Genomic DNA, 17,899 nt, shown 5'->3' with positions numbered 1-17,899 from the left:
TGTCTTATTTAAATGACTTAACACTACTTATCTTTCATGGTGTGGTGCTGTTAATTGCTCATTCAAATCAACAGGATAATGTGCACAATTATTTGTCATCTTTCATTTAATTTTCCTCACTACATTTCAAATTTGATTTATATTCATTCTTCAACCGAACCTACTAATTTTTTGTTGCCGTTGCTGAATCTATCTCTGGTATGTTGTTGAAGAAACCACATTGCACAGTTCATTTTTGCCAATCAAATTTATTCTCAAAAAATACAAAAGAAACAAGGAAAATAAGTATATGTACACAAAACACTTATTAAAATAGAATGTATATTATACAAAATATGTACAACAGCTGCCAGCCAACTGAGGCCGTGTCCCATCTACTCCTCTTGTCCTTGATGGTATAGTGAAGGACCTGAGGCTGTGTCCTATCTGCTCCTCTTGTCCTTGATGGTATAGTGAAGGACCTGAGGCTGTGTCCTATCTGCTCCTCTTGTCCTTGATGGTATAGTGAAGGACCTGAGGCTGTGTCCTATCTGCTCCTCTTGTCCTTGATGGTATAGTGAAGGACCTGAGGCTGTGTCCTATCTGCTCCTCTTGTCCTTGATGGTAGTGTCCTATCTGCTCCTCTTGTCCTTGATGGTATAGTGAAGGACCAAAGGTTGAGCCTGCACGGAGAGAGGAATAAGACAACTCAATGTTTGAGCAAAGAAAACTATACTGGCCATTTTAATACTTTTAGCTTTGATTACTGTATTACTAAATTGCCTTGCATGTCAATGATGGTCTTCAGTGAAATAATTAATATACAGCATCTTCTAATGATGTTATGCATACATGTTATATTAAGTTAGAATTAAGTTATTCTAAAATCCCCATTTAGTGTCTACATTTCTGTCACATAGCCATAGCGGATGCTCTAATCTTCAAATAACTTGTGAGAACAACATCCGAGAACAATGGATCTGCCTTTAACCCATTAAGACCGGGAAAGCATTGTCATTTTAGATTTGAGCTGAAAAAGCATTATTTTAAACTTTGGCAATGCAAAAATAGCAGATATACAAGCTCGTAGATCTGCCATTTTTGAAAATCATTGTGAAAAAAGATATATATTTTAAAGCAATTTTTTAAAAGTCAAATCTTTGCTTCTGGGTCCCAGGAACATAATATTTTGACATGGGGTCAGCAGCCAAATACATGATGACATAAAAAAGTTTGAGCACTACAGACAACATAAATCTTTTCAGAAGACATTTGTAAGAATCGGCCTCAGGTCATAGTGAGCTTAGAGCCACTGTGGAGCTTTTTCCTCCTTTTTTTTAACACTTCCAACATTAAAAAAAAAAAGAAAAAAAAGATTTTCCTAACGGCACGGCAGTACAAAAAGAAAGCACCATAGACAAAGGGAAAGAAGAAAGGAGGAGGGGGGGGGGGGGGGGCGTTCAAGTGTAAAGGAATGTATGAAATTCGCTGGCGCCAGTTGAGAGTGGCTGTGTGTGTCGTAGAGTACCTTGCCAAACCAGTGAGAAAGCCACAGCCGCTTCATGGTCATGTGATCGGGGAGGGACTCGTTATTGAAGAACATCTGGACCTGCAGAGAGAGAGAGCGAGAGAGAGAGAGAGAGACCGACCACATGGACAGATGAAAATGCATATAGGCAACCTGAAGGGACAACACCACAGCTACCGCTCTTTGTCTCATGCAGTGTTAATTATGACAGCACATTTTGATTTAGTTTTAGTCACGTCTTTTGAATAAAATTCCATTTAGTTTTAAGTCATCTGAAATGTTGTAGCTTTGGTCTAAGTTTTAGACCAAAAAAAACAAACAGATTTAGTAGGCTACTAAAATGTAGTTTTGGCGGGCCTTGATGGCGTCGTTATGGCATGATTTTACGCTTGTGGATATGCTATTTTGAAGCCACCTGATCGCAACCAAACATAACATTTACTTGTCCTTTAGTTCTACTGGATGACGGAATTGTCAAGATATTCATTCTTAGTTTTAATCCACCATGGGTTTCTCTCCCTAAACCCATGTTTCTATGTCAGTGGTTCTCCAACATTTTCATGTCAAGGACCCCCAAAAATATATGTAATTGGATCCCCATCTGAATATGTTGCTCCAGGGACCCCCCCCAGAAGCAAAGATTTTAGTTAAAAACGTTCGCTCCGAAAGAATATATATATTCAAAGATTTGCGCCACATTTTCACGATAAAAAAGCAGATCTACAAGCTCGTAGCTATGAGCTTGTAGATCTGCTATTTTTCCAATAGATAAAGCATAACATAATCCTTAAAACACCAACAGGGGTTCCCGTCCAGAATGTGCTAAATGGGTTAATATATCATTGTGTACGGTGGATAACTCTAGATTGCACTACTATTCATCGTGTGGCATACACATTAAGCCCCAGGTGGCTACAGCGTCCAAAAACCTGTCAGTGAACCACTGAGCTACAAAGGGAATCAAAAACCCTAAAGCCTCATTTATACTCGCACCAAAAGTCCGTTATTTTCGGTGAGCAACACAGAGTAAAAAGTAGGCTCAACCCAGACAGTGTTGGTCATGTGCTCCAACAACCCACGACGTAGAGACACATTCTGCCAAACAACCAAGCCGAAAATGACTTCTTACCATATTGGTTTTTACAAGAGGCCGTCTTGGAGTTTGGTTAACACACAGACAGGCAGCAGGGCATACATACACCAAAGAAACAATGGAGCTTAACCCATTCAGACCCGTTACACCAGGGGTGGCCACACTTCTTTTTGGACTTGAGAGCTACTTTCAAAATGACCAGCTCAACAAGATCTACCCACCATTTAGAATAGTGGTGCTGACATTACTATAAAACAAATGCACTTGGAATGAAATAAGAGGGGGAGAAATGGAATAGGTAGGGGTTTTTTATTTCATAATGCTACGGATGTGGCCCCCAGTGCCCCCCACAAAATGACCGGAACTACTTGATATTTCACCAAAACCAGAGCAGAACTCCCACCACGGGACTCTGGCAATCAATTAATACAGTTGCAACCACTATATTAATGGCAAGTATTTCATACAACTTAAGTTCAAAAAATCTGAACTATCCCTTTAAGGGGCATGTCACGTGATCTACCTGCACAGCCTTTGTGATCTACTGGTAGATCACAATCTACCTTTAGGGCAGCCCTGCGTTACACCTACAGCATAAGTTGTTCTACCTGCTGGGAACACCTCCGTCTCATTTCAGTTGTTGCTATATAACTTATTGTGTTTTTCGTAAATGAATGCCCAAAGGTGATCATACTAGTCACACAAAATTAACCAAAGTAGCAGATCTGTAAGGTTGAAACATGGCCGACACACACACACGCACGTGGCTATATAGTCTCCACACACTAGCATAGCACAGCAAAACATTTTGCACCTTGCAATGAAACCGACCTGGTGCTTCTCCACGTTTAGTCGATGACACAGGACTTTCCTCAGGTGCCTCACCTCAGCGCGGACAGAACAGCGAACAAACTTCTGCTGCAGAGAGGTAAAAAAAAACAACACTCAAATGATCAATGTTCTGAATGTTGGCTTGTGTCTTTCACTTGCCTGGGCGCCGATGATATTTGTATCTTTGCAAATATTGCAAAATATCGGTTCCACTTTCCAGGCTTGGTAAAAAAAAAAAGAAATAGCTGGGGGAGTGACCGTCATACGGTTCTCGAGTACACAGACGTGGTGCATTTATACATTTATACCTTTTGGTGTTTTAAAGCATTACGTTATACTTTAGCTATTGAAAAATAGCAGATCTACAAGCTCATAGCAGAAAAATCGTGAAAATGTGCCTCAAATCTTTGAATATATATTATTACAGAGTGAACATTTTAACTCAAATCTTTGCTTCTGGGAGGTCCCTGGAACAACATTTTCAGATGGGGGCGGGGGGGTTAAAACAGGGTTAATAAAAGCTTGTACATCTTCAATTTCTTTGAAGAAAAAGCAGTCCTCCACCACGTGCTATTTTGTTATGAGGGGGAGACCAAAAACGAAAGGGATACATGTGGTTCCAGACACACACATGCATTTGCTTATCACGCAATATCAATATGCAAGATAACCAGAGGCTGTGCTCGCACCCATGCAATTCAAAATATGTGATATTTATTTGACCAGACTTCAACAAGACACCTCCCCGCCTCATGAATGTAGCTATAAATACATGTTTGCTGTGGTCAAAAGGCCTTGGCTTAAGTCATTCTCTGGGGTTTAAAGACCTGATATACAAGTAGGCTATATTCCCTCCCCTGCATTCGTACAAGGTTATGTATGGCTTCTCTAGGAATGTGTGAAGGATTGACACAAACCCTGTAAGTTAATAGCCCCGTTTTAAAAGCAAACAAACAAAAGCAAGGTCTCCGCGTTCTCTTTAAAGTTAATTCATATAAAAATAAATCTGTCACAATGTGCACAAACACCAAGGCCTCTCTTGACAAATACAGCAGAAGAGTGACCTCTGCTGGTTGAGATAGGTCATTACAGCAAAGTATGAACATTCCCCCAAGCAAGTAAGCATTTTAGAAACATTCCTATTTGAGTTATTGACACTTATATTATTTAAGTTGAGACTTGCCATTTAGGCCAGACGTCGAAATTAAAAAAATGTCTCCTAAATCCTGACAGTTTTCTGAAATACCTATGTTTCTTTATCAGTGGTGCTCAGCATTTCATGTCATGGACCCCAAAAATTATATGAAATTGTCCACCGACCCCCATCTGAAAATATGTTGTTCCAGGAACCCCTCAGAAGCAAAGATTAGAATGAAAAACATTCGCTCTGAAATAATATATACCGGTACACACACATATATATATATATATATACACACACACACACACAAACATTTGCGCCACATTTTCAAGATTTTGATTCACCATGAATCCTATGTAAGCTAAGAACCGTGGAATATCTATACAATGAAACTATATGCGTATACACTATAGAGTGCTATGTTTACATAAAATGCTATCCAAGTTACATAAGATGAGCCTAGTATGCATAATTGCATAATGCCTGTGAGATCTCCACACAAAAATCTAAAATGACGGATGCTTTCCTGGTTTTAACGTGTTAAAGTCTGAGCAAACTATTACTTGCCAACAACCCTGTGTGAGCCCAGTTGCTCTGACACTGTGACACAACTTGTTCTGGAATATGATTGCATGTTGACCTGTCTGTCTAGCATCAAATGTTGGATGAGTGAGAACTTTCTCAAGCTAAACGAGGATAAGACAGAAGTTCTCATAATCGGTTCTAGTGAGCAGAAAGAATCAATAATAAGCAGACTTGGTAACCTGACTGTAGAAAGTAACAGTAAAGTAAAGAACCTGGGGGTTATTATTGATTCTGAATTGAATTTCAATTCACACATTAATCATGTTACCAAGATTGCCTTTTTTCACCTAAAATATAAAATATTGCACGAATCAGAGCCTATTTGTCCTTGGACGATGCAAAAACGCTAATCCACGCCTTTGTTTTTTCTCGGCTTGACTACTGCAATGCACTTTTTTCAGGACTGCCTAAGAAAACAACTGACAGACTACAACTTGTCCAAAATGCAGCAGCCAGAGTTTTAACTATAGAACTAAGATGAGAGAACATATTACTCCAGTTTTGGCATCACTGCACTGGCTTCCGGTTGCATTACTGCTTGTTTTTAATGTTGTTGCCTTGCTTTTCTTTTATCCTCCATTTCTCTGTAAAGCACTTTGAGCTGCATTTCATGTCATGAAAGGTGCTATACAAATAAAGTTTTATTATTATTATTATTATGTTTGTGCAGTACAGCGATTTTGAAATGTAGCTTTCATTACAGAATAATAGTATTACAACTAAATCCATCAAGTTGTATAGCCTTACCTGAAGAGTAAGCTTTGTCTTGTCTTTTCCAGAATGTGATGAACTACACAAAAAGAAAGTATGTATATTAGTGTTTGGGCAGGACACGGTGTGTGTGTGTGTGTGTGTGAGAGAGACAGAGAAAGAAAGACACCTCCGAGTCCGACGGCATGCTTCGCGGACCACTTGGGGGTCCACGGACCACCTGCCTAATAACATTAATTGTGTGCCCATCCCTGTGCATACTTGTGTTCATATATTAAAACGGGTCATTTATTTCTAGAAAAATATCCACTTCAATAACACAATACTTGAACCCTGTGTATACTTTGTTGTCTGCCATGCTAGCAGATCAGCTATTTTCACAGTATATTTCGGAATTATGATAATGGCCAGAATAGGCCTGTGTGTGTGTGTGTGTATAAAATACTTCCTGAGAAGATCAAAGCTTACCTTTGTCTTTCCAGACAAAGTGACACCTGCTCATCGTATCTGTAGAAGTGGGCTTTTGAATGGTCAAAGCTAGTGTATGGTAAACCTGTGGCATCAGGCATGGCATCTAGGAAAATGACAAAGACAAATATAAAGGAAGACAATTTCTAAGTGCAAGCCCAAATTCAGCACATCATCCCTGATTAGGCAAGGAAAACAGACATATAAAAAAAAGAAAAGGGATTTAAATCTTATTAGTGACATTCAACATGTGGATGCTGGAAACGGGTGCAGGCTTTAGTTCCGACATACTATTGATCACATCAAGGACCCCCAAATAGACACTAATTATCCCCGCGGACCCCCATTTGAAAAGATATGCCAGGAACCCCCCCCCCCCCATAAGAGAAGATTTGTACGGCTCTAGCAGAGATTCTCAAGCATTTTAATTTAAAGCTGGGGACCCCCTGGAACTCCCTCAGGTACCCCTAGGGGTCCCCGGACCCCACTGAATTAGGCTACATGTTTGCCTGCAACTAATGAAAATAGCAGATGTACAAGCTTGTGCCATGTTGTGAGCTTGTAGATCGGCTAGTTTCACTACTCCTTAAACAGTTCTTATAGAATATTTATTCATTCTTCTTTTGAAAAAACATTATTTTTTAAAATATTGCATTTATTTTAAGATTATTATGTTATTATGTTTTGACATTTACTCGTGACCATAAAAATGTGTCCGTGACCCACTGTTGGGAAAACAGTGATGTACAGTATTGTATATAGTATACTCCAACTACTTTGCAGGAATGTCATCATTGCTCATGGGGTCTCACTCACATCTAAAAAAAGATATTTTGTGAAGTAGTGAAACTGGTAGACAGTCTTACCATCCCCAGTGGGTTGGATGACTCGCTCCAGCCCTCTGGACTGATAGAATTCTTTTATTCTTTTATCTTCACCTATTCAACAGATAGAAATCAGATAATATAAAACGTTATTGGCCATCAATTATCAATGTTACATAGAAGCCAACCGCAGGAATCATCTCGTCAGATCCGGTCAGTTAATTGACGTTTGAGTCAACTGAAACCATCACCATATTGTTAAATATTGACACAGATTACTATTATTATTATAGCTTGACTTCATTAGTATGTATGGGGAGTTTCATCCTGGCATTTGCCAATGAATGCACCAAGGCAGAACTGCCAGTCAAAGCGAAAACTGGCCAATCACGGCAGCCTGTCCTTGCCGGACATGCTTGCAGAGACGATGTTATTTGTTTTGGTTATTCCAACCATGTCCAGGATCCTATTACTAATAATAATGTAAAAGAGACGCAGTCTCAATGTGTTTTTACTGGTTATATAAAGAAAAATAAAATGGCATGACTTACTTTCTTGTAATCCAGGCACCAGTTTGTAGACGATGTCTTGCATCACTCGATCCAATTTCAGGTTGAGTAAAGGCTGCGTTTCGTGGATTTTGATGTTACACATTGGACAATACTTGCTTGTTTGCAGGTATTTTACAATACAGCTTTTGCAAACTATGAGAGAAGCAGAGAGAGAAAAAAAGTCTTACAGTATTCAGATCAACTATAGGCCCAGATGTAAAATGAAACACAATAGCTAATCACCATTCACCAGAATGTTGTTTTGCAGTGGTGTAAAGTAACTACCGGTAAGTACAATTACAGTTAACCCTTCGCTAAGTCCCTCCCTAACCCGTCCTTGTCCAATAGGCACGTTAGCAACGATAAGAGAGGAGAGATGGCAAACTTTCCTTCTCACCCATTGAGAAGGATGTTAAATGACGGGATTACTCCATATAAATCAATCATTTCAGTCAGGGACGTGCACACAGACATCAAAGGGGGCTTCAGCCCCTGCCCTTTTACCCGTCTGTAAAACAACTGCCCTTTCCAGACCACGAATGCAGCATTTACTATAGTGAAAGAAATGCAAATACTTTCCATGCCATGCCGGAAGCACCATTCAGGAGAATTGCTTTTTTTCCAACGTCTCCTGAACTTGAACACAGTATTTTGCGTTCACAACGTGTCGCGTTGTGAACTTGTAGATCTGCTGTTTTTGTGCCCTCTTAGGGGATTTCAGCCCCTGCCTCTCTAACACTCTCTGCACGTCCCTGTTTTCATTAGCAAGATCTTCAAAATGTCTTCTAAATTTAGTCAACCAGGCCTGCAGTAGGCTATGCACTGGACAAATGTGCATGACAATATTATTATTGACTTAGAAATATTAGCGGGAGCGACAGTATCCAACTCAATGAACTTACAGCTGTCCGACAGGGGTTTTCATACAATGCACGGTAAGAATACAGTGATTAGTATTACCATCACCATCACTGCGGCTCAGTCGTGTAACTTTCCCGACGTTAAGCTGTGTATGTATTCAACAAGACAGCCATGCAAAATAACACTGACAGCCATAGAAAGCTTGCCATCCTTAGCAATGGTTGCTAGACTATTTGGATTGGCATTGGACAATAGCTTTTGGGGTGGAGTTTAGCGAGGGCCTAATTTAGGTATTTTTACTTGAGTGCAGTATTTCCAATTTGCTGTACTTTACTTCGAATATTGTACTTTTACTCTAGGTCTACATTTGAAAACTTGTGAAATGGGATATTCTAGAGTACTTTCTACTTTTGGCACTTTTAAGTACATTTTGATACCAATACTTTTGTACTTTTGCTCAAGTACATTTTCAATTCCAGACTTTTACTTGTAACAGATTATTTCTACATTGCAGTATTGACACATTTACGTGAAAGTAAGAAATGTGAGTACTTTTCCCACCATTGTTGTTTTGTTGTGCTTGTTTGTCAACTGCATACGGAACAGCCTTGACAGACAAAACCAAAGAATAATCAGTGAGAATATAATGTAGCACGAAGGCCCTTCTTGTTACTCACATGTGTGCAAGCATTCTGTAATGGTTGTTGCGTCTATGAAGTAGCCAGCACACAGGTAGCAGACAATGTGCTCATTCAGGTCCTTGATTTTCAACTTCACCTCCTCCTGCAAAACACAAACACACTTTTGTTGGCTTTTACCGTTTGATTGATTGAATACTAAAAAACGCACAGGAGGAAAGTACAGTTCAATAAAAGGTCTGCCAAGAGGATTTATAACCCAAGAATGCACACTGGCTTGTTTGTTTCCATTGGGGTTCTTCATATTCAATTCACGATCTGAACATTTGATGACGTACACGCCACGGTATAGATCTGCTATTTTTGATTTTTGCTTGTAGGGGTCCCTGCCTGGAACTAAATGTTTGAGATGGGGTCGGCAGCAAACTACATAAAATGTTGTAGGTCCTGGACATGATCAAGCCCCAAATATCACATATTGCGCAGCTATGCACATAAAAACTGCACACTTGCGTGCGAGAGTGTGCATGCGAGGATTTTGGACGGTTTTAGGTAGATTACATCGGCCGTTAGCCAAACTAGCCAAAGGTTGATACATTAAGCCCCCGTTTATAGGGAATAAAACAATTACGTAATTTACGTCAAGGGTAATGAGGGATTTTTTGATTAATTACGTCAATAGCGTCAAGGGGCATAAGAGGTTGGCGCACCACTGACATAGAAACATGGGTTTTTCAAGAAAACTGTCAGGATTTAGAAGAGATTTTTAGAATCTGATCTCAGGTCTAAATGGGTTAAGGTTTGAGAACCACTGATATAGCAACATAGGTTTTTAGAAGGTATTTGTAGAATTGGCCTCACCGCTTCAGGTCTTATTGGGTTAACACAGACCCAAATAAACAAAGCCTCCATGTGTGCTTTTTTTAATACCATGGCAACGTTGCAGAATCACTGGCCTACGCAACCATGTCAGCAATACTGTACCATTATGCTACATTTCATACCTTTACTATATAGTCTGTAACAGACCATAGTCACAGAAGCTCCAGCAATTAAGCATTTTCCTTCACCAAGCAACATAAATGAGGCTGCAGTGTTTCTCCAAATAAGAGCATTCTAAAGTTGTATCCGCTCAGTTGTTGTCCTAAACTCTTGCTTTTATTTCGTCTCTCACACACACATCTGTTGCGATAGACATGCATTTATAATAGCATTTTTGTTACTACTCACTCAACTAAGGATTGGACTGAGAAAAATGTAAAACGGATCTGGGCATCACTAGTAGTGTCTGTGCACGTGTATGAGGCATCACTAGTGTGCACGTGTATGAGAGAGGAACAATATTTTGATGTGTAATGTTATTTTGAGCTGATGAGAGTGCACACACACCTACCTACTCACCTCTCGCGCACACACACACACACACACACACACACACACACACACACTCACACACTAAGAACCACTGGCTTACAACATTAGGAAGCATGCTCAAATTAGCAACTAGTCTAGACTCTAGAATAAAGCTCAAACTACCAATATTTGAAAGTGACTTAAAAAACAAGCACAAAGTTGCTTATAATAATAAGCAGACATTACTGTTTTATATTCGTTTATTGTATTGGTGTAATTTAATTTTGTGAATGGAATATACATAGGACCACAATGGAAACAAGTCCCAAGGACTTTTGTGTGTGTGCGTTATCCTTTTAGTTAAAAAGGTGAGACTCAGACTGCAATACATTTCTGTTATGTCTAGTGAGTTCTCCAGGTGTGTGGACTGGAGTTGACAACTAGACCCCGCCCACTCTGATTGACCGACAACTGTCAGCAGAGGAGGAGACGACAGGTTGCTACTTGCTAAGAGCACAGCTGGCATGAGTGGCAAATGTTTGACAAGGAAAAACTAGTACTAAAACATGGCTCGAGTCGAAAGTAACTATACGTCGTAAACACGCCAGCTTTTAAACCCACACATCGCAACCAAATGCACAGCGAGTAAAGTAAGTGATTCTCCACCCCCACTCCTTTTCTCTCTCAATGATGAATGTGTTGCTGGAAAAAAAGTGGTCGGTGTTTTCGAGCCATTAAACGATAGTGAATGGAGGAGGAATGGAGCTGTAGAGAAGAGATGTGACATACGGTAATAACACACTCGGGGGGAGGCGGGACAAAAACACCCCGGAGTGTTCGCTCTTCTGCGCTGAAAGGAGGACTGAAATGTGTGTCGACATTAATTTTAAACTGAGTGAAACGCTCGTATTGCGCAAACAATTTAACAACACACACAGCAGATAAAACACGTCCCTGTGAGAAACAAACAGTGCCTCAGTTCGGCGGAGGACGCGTGGCGTGCTGAACGCTTGGCGTTGGTTTTTCCACTACAGTACAAGTTCTCTAAGCTCGTTTGGTTTCAGCCATGGTTATTTTATGAAGGTTTTTCGTCGTCCGTGTACCGTGTAGTGTTACTTATATGGGGGGAAAGTATAATGGCCAGCAGCACAGCATTATAACAGTCTGTGCCGCCACCGGCGGTTGTTATTATGAATGAATGGTGGGTGGAAACAAGACAGTCTTGAGGAGGAAAAACAACAACACGGCGGGTGTAACAACTACTGCCTGCGTTCTTCATCATGAATGATGCACAGTACAGTTCACTTTGCACAGCACTGCTCTTGAGCTGAGAGCTCTCACTCACACAAGCAGTCGGTCTCAAACACACATTTTCTCTCTGAAACAGTCTCTCTCACTCTTCTGACACGGAGAGAGAGAGAAGTGGCTCCGCGGAGAGGAGAGCTCCGCGGTCCGCGCTGCCTTCCTTCACATCCACAACGAACGCACCATGTGCCGTTCGTTCGCTTCTTTTGGCTTTTATTAAACGACCTCCGCGGCGTCACATCGACCTCCCTCGACCGGTCATACAAGGCAAAAACAAAACGACCCGGGGGATCGGCACCCACCTCGTTCCTCAGCGGGTCCAGCTTGTAGACGGACTGCAGCTGGTTTCGTAGCCGCATCGCTATGGCCATTGGACCTTGTTCCGCCATCTTTCTTTGGGAATTCTGCTTACTTCCGGGTGTCCGGAAATAGCACGTTCTCAACTCAGCGGTGCGCTCAAGTCGTTCGTTTTACTCACTCACACAGTAGGGCTTGCGGCCAATGAATGTTTGATTGTTTGTGTGTTTGCCTTGCAGTGGCGGAAAAAGTACTCACTTTTTTTTTTACTCAAGTAAAAGTATCAATACTCTGTTTAAAGTAAAAGACTGGAATTCAACATTGATTTGAGTGTAAAACAAAAGACAGTACAATTTACAAAGCAACGGCATCAACATCTATAGGCTACTTAAAGTAGCAAGTATACTCATTGTGCAGAATGTCCCATTTCAAGTTGTTTTCGAATGTATCCAATTGAAAATGGCATATCCACAAGCTCACAAATGCGTCGTATTGCGATGCATTGTGAGCTTGTAGATCGGCTATTTACAAATGGCTGAAATGTCGGCTATGTCTATTGTCTATGTGGTTAATGTATGTTTTGTAGCCTAATAGCCGGGGAGCCACAAGCCCAAAAGCTCAACGGTTAAGGATTAACATGTGATGTCATGCCATACTTTTTATTTGTGTTTTCTCTATTCACTTGGTCTTTAAGGTCCAGAGAATGAGAGGTCTGCTCTGCCGAAAACATTGCTAAAAAAAAGTTATGGCCATTTCTGTATACCATAGGCCATATAAGGCAGAATTGAAATAGCATGTGACAATTTTGACATGTCAAACTAGGGGAATCATGAAAACCCCAACCCACAACTCACAATTGTCACATACACTGATACACACACGCTACTTAAAGCATGATGAAATTTGGGAAATGTTGCCTTATATTGGTTGTCTACTCTACAGTATCTTTTTTTCGCGATGTTTCCAGCAGAGCAGGCCTCTCATTCTGTGGACCTTAATGACCAAATGAAAAAAAAAAAACACAAATAAAAAGTACGGCATGACATCACAGGTCCTGTCCAATTTTGGTCCTGCAGTGGCTCCCCAGCTTTAATGGCCTAATTAAAATATACCGAGTAACTTGTAGAAACTAAAGTTTTCAAATATATATATATATATAGTGGAGTAAAAGTACTATTTGGATCCGAGATGTAGTATAGGTCTAAAAGTATTGTAAATTGGAAATGCAAGTACAAATAAGTCTACCTCAAAATTGTACTTGCAATAAATACAGACTACAGTAGGCTACTTACTGTCCATCACTGTTTGTGTTGTAGGTCTACTTTTATTACTCAGTTGTACTCCATGATCTGTAAATCCGTAACTACTGCAGTACTAGTGGAGGTAGGGAGAAATACGGGTGACTCCTTGGCAGTGTTGTTTTTGGCAGGCATTTTTTTGATTTAGTCAGTCTTAGTCTTTTGGAAAAATGCTTAATTAGTCTTAGTCAGTCTTAGTCATTTGGAAAAATGCTTAATTAGTCTTAGTCAGTCTTAGTCATTTCTATCCTTGATAGTTTTAGTCGACGGAAATTCCTAAGGGTTTTAGTCAGTTTTAGTCATTTTAGTAAAAGGTTTTAGTCCAGTTTGTCAATTTTTTTTAAATGTCTTTAAATAAAATGTCTATAGCGTACAGGTATTAATTAGAGCTGGGACTCGATTTAAAAAAAATCTAATTAATCAGAGGCTTTGTAGTTAATTCATCTCGATTAATCGCATTTTAATCGCATATCATTATTTGACCCAAGAACTGTGAGAGCCATTTTTTTATGGATTTTGGTATACTAGTGAATCAATGAATAGTGAATACATAAGTTTAAGCAATAAAACATTGTTTTTGTAGTAATAATATCTCAAAATTAATAATTTATATAGAGCTTTTCTGAGTACCCAAAAATGCTTTACAAGGGGGACATGATAAATGCAAAAACAACTTTATTAAAGGAAAAACACTAAGTAAATAAAAATAAATATCTGGGGAAAGTAATATTGAAGGTTTTGGATGGTGGGGGCATGTCTCTGAGAGTTTTGGGGTATGGATTCCACAGTGTTGGTGGGGGGGCTTCAATTGGTGCAGCAAATATGTGACATGAGTTGACCATAAGAAAACACCTCTGTTTCTTCCGTGGACATACAGTAACAGCCATAGGAGATTTTACATTTTATTTGGCCATAACCGTTTAGTTAGAATTAGAAACCATGTCATCTGGTCGGGTACTTGAACTGCTACTGGGAGTTGGAATAACATTAGCTCTGATCCATAGTGTTAGAAGGAGGAAAGTAGGCTTTCACATCTTTTTTTATGTTAAAAACGAGGGGCTGCACAGCCTGCACTTCCGCGGGTGTGAGTGAGGGGAAAGGATCAAATTAAGTACCATAGAACTCCTGAGTCCTAACTACGCTATCGACCAGAGCTACAGTTGTTGATTGACGTAACGTTAGCTTCCAGGCTAGGCTAGGTGCAACATGTTTCGCATTGAGCCGATACTGGAGTCTTGACGAGGCGCGGTGATATGTGAATTCTTTGTTGAATAATTGCACACAAGTGTGCTGTAATCCACGCTATCATCGGATAGCCTTTTAAATCCTATTTCCAATCCACGGGGACAAGCAAACTAGCAAAGTGATCTGCAGCGGCTTGGCTTCCCCCAGTCTGGTGATGTTATTGTCTGAAGAAAACACGGAGTCGAAATGGGACGGTGTGTGTGTGTGTGTGTGCAATGTGCATGCATGCAGATGGGCGTGACCAACAAGGAAAGGAGAGGAGGATAGAGGCGAGAGCAGTGACATTATTGGCGAACATTTTCATGCATTTAAAACTTTGTTCGTCAATCCACTAACATGTTCGTCTACCCTCGTCTTGTCAGCGATAACACAAACACGTCTCGTCATCGTCATCGCGTCAAACAGAGCTAATTAGCTCGTCAGCGTCAGTCTTGTCCCGAATTATTTGAGTGTATTTAGTTTTAGTCCGTCTTAGTCCTGGAAAAAGGGGCGTTGACGTCGTCATTTACGTTATCGTCAGTCCTGACGAAAACAACACTGCTCCTTGGGCTAAAAACGGCATCACAAATGTGATGAGGTCATCACAAATGTGATGAGGTCATCATCACATTTGGGCAAGTGACTATGGCCAAAAAAGTGTTTTTTCAATTGTGTACGTGTATCAAGTGTAACAGTGTAATAACCCTAATAGCCTACTGTGCCACATTTGGCACATACCTAAATTTATATCTATTGTTTGTGCTAAATTCAAATTGAGTATCTCAACTTAATATATCATCTGATTAAATGCATCACTTCAGCAGTACAAAGAATAAAATGGTTAAGTTAGTCAATTATAATTAATGCAGTGATACAATAACTCAATTAATTTCAATGTAAGACTAATACCAAAGCAAAATGCACAATAGCTAAATGTACCAGAAACCAAAACGAAGCTCAAACTTAGTACAATAATCAAGCCCCAGATCAAATCAAAGAAAACTCAAACGAAAAACAAAACAACACTCCTGTACCTCGCTCCACTTATCGAGGGTGCTACGGGCTCAGCTGGAAAGGCCACCTTGCGCTTCATACCACTTCATACAAAGTCACAGCAAGCAGGCACCCAAAATAATCAAAGAAAATAACAAACTTCAAACTAGAGAAATGATAGTTGACCGGGTATGATAGTTAACCCATTTAGACCTGACGTCGAAATAAAAAAACGTTCGCTCTGAAAGAATATATACCTATTCAAAGATTTGTGCCGCATTTTTACGATTTTTCAAAAATAGCAGACCTACGAGTGGCGCGCTATGAGCTTGTAGATCTGCTATTTTCCAATAGCTAAAGTATAATGCTTGAAACACCAAAAGGGGTTCCCACCCAAAATGGGTTTTAAAGTTAAAGGAACCAAGTGACTGACATTTACAAAACAACTCACCAACATTGCAGCTGTATGGAAAGCTTGAATTATCCTCTTTCAAACTATACAGTTTTTGTTTAATAAAAATCCACCGTGGACATGTTATGAGCTACTTCCTGTCAAGACATTTCGTACAGGTTATTTCTTTCCCCTAAGTGTCAGAGTTTGGAAGCGCTCCTTATGAGTAAAGCAACCTCCTGCGGCATTATGTGCAAATTCAAAACAGGACCGTTCAGAGATCTTCAACGAGCAATTCCAACTCCAATACTTAGGAACAATCACACCCGTGTGAAGTGAGTGGTGCAACTCCTTGTGCGGGTCCCCAGGGGTTCCCTGGAAGTTCCAGGCCAGGGTGCCGGCCCGATTCCGGCGAGCCGCCCCACATCCGAAACGGTTGAGAAATGACAGAGTTACCATGTGGGGGTCCCTCTACTGTACCCTCTACTTCACTGTACTGTACTAGTGGCACACCCAAAATTATCATATATACAGTTAATATGTGCGTGTGTGTGTGTGTGTGTTAGGTTGCGCACAGGTGGTGCTATTTTTGTGCTCATACCCAGGCAGGCAGGCAGACAGCCGTAAGGGAGTGGTTGCACCACTCAAAAAATCACCTGCAAGGAATTCTTTGACAGGAAGTAAATCATAACATGTCTAGAGTGATTCTTTATGAAGCAAACACTGCAGAGGATTATTCAAGCTTTTCTTACAGCTGCAATGTTGGTGAGTTTGGTGTTGTTTAATACAATTCGATAGGACTTCTCTGTTTGGTTGAATGGGCTGTCAATGGGAAGTTGCACCTAGTTAGCACCTTGCTGGCAAGATGGATGTGGTCTGCATATGGTCAATGAGGTTGGGTTTATGGTTTATTTAACACCACTGCACTTGTTATACTAGTGTTTGGGCGATAGAGGGCAGTGCAAGCATTCATTTCACTTCGCTCCAGTGCTGTAACCTTTGGTAGCTGGCCTAGATATGTCTTTAACATTTTTTATTCTTCAAGTAGTCGGTTAGCAAAATGATTGGCCGTCATTTATTAGTTTACGCTAAGGTTGATGTATAGGGCACTAGAAGGCTTAGTAAAATAAAAAGTACAAAAAGGCTCCCTTTTCTGTGTAGTCACTAGTCAATATCTGTCCACTGAGGTGAGCTGAAAAGACCAGAATGTCACTGATCCAAACCCTAATAGATCAGTGGGGTCCGGGGACTTCTAGGGGTCCCCAGCAAAATTAGATAATATAATATATAATATATATATATATAACACAATCAGTTTAACTACTTTAAGTCTGTTTACATCAGCTATTTGGCAATATCCGATCTACAAGCTCATTGCATGTAACGATGTAATGTGTCATGAGCTTGTAGATCTGCCATTTTCAAAACATCTGCATTTCTTATATTGTTGAAACGTTTTAACAACACAAATCTTGTATGGGGGTCCCTGGCAAAAGTATTTACAGATGGGGCTCCACGGCCAAATACATCTTAATTTGGGGGTCTTCACCGGAGGGGGATGAGGAACACTCTTCTTTTGCTAAACAAACAAAATGTTTGTGGTTTCACGGAAGCCTCAGCATTGTAAGTGTATTAGTGTGTAACACTGTTAAAAAGGTACGTTACATTGTTGCCAATGTGTTGCTGCAAAAGAACTCACAGGCTCAGCCATAACCAACTGTGTTTATAAAAGGCTTCATTATGGAAGTGCCGTTTTTGTATGAGCAGTAGCCTATATAGTATGAACACATTTTGACTTCAAATGCAGGGCCTGAGAAAAGTTCTACTC

At 40.2% G+C, this 17,899-nt stretch overlaps 1 protein-coding gene across 1 annotated transcript; it reads right to left on the bottom strand.

Annotated features, from left to right (window-relative positions):
- Positions 1-228: 228 nt before the first annotated feature.
- pcgf1 (polycomb group ring finger 1) lies at positions 229-12,267 on the bottom strand. The gene is given in 10 exon segments (XM_080773970.1): positions 229-662; positions 1,508-1,588; positions 3,415-3,420; positions 3,423-3,518; positions 5,905-5,947; positions 6,337-6,442; positions 7,203-7,274; positions 7,712-7,864; positions 9,250-9,355; positions 12,171-12,267. Coding segments are annotated over 10 exon segments (801 nt in total). The 5' UTR covers positions 12,258-12,267; the 3' UTR covers positions 229-611.
- Positions 12,268-17,899: the final 5,632 nt, after the last annotated feature.

Source organism: Protomyctophum bolini (genome assembly GCF_963924005.1).
Source record: "Protomyctophum bolini genome assembly, chromosome: 10".
Lineage (NCBI taxonomy): Eukaryota > Metazoa > Chordata > Actinopteri > Myctophiformes > Myctophidae > Protomyctophum > Protomyctophum bolini.
Note: the sequence above shows the minus strand (reverse complement) of the source record. Positions and strands in the feature narration are given on the sequence as shown.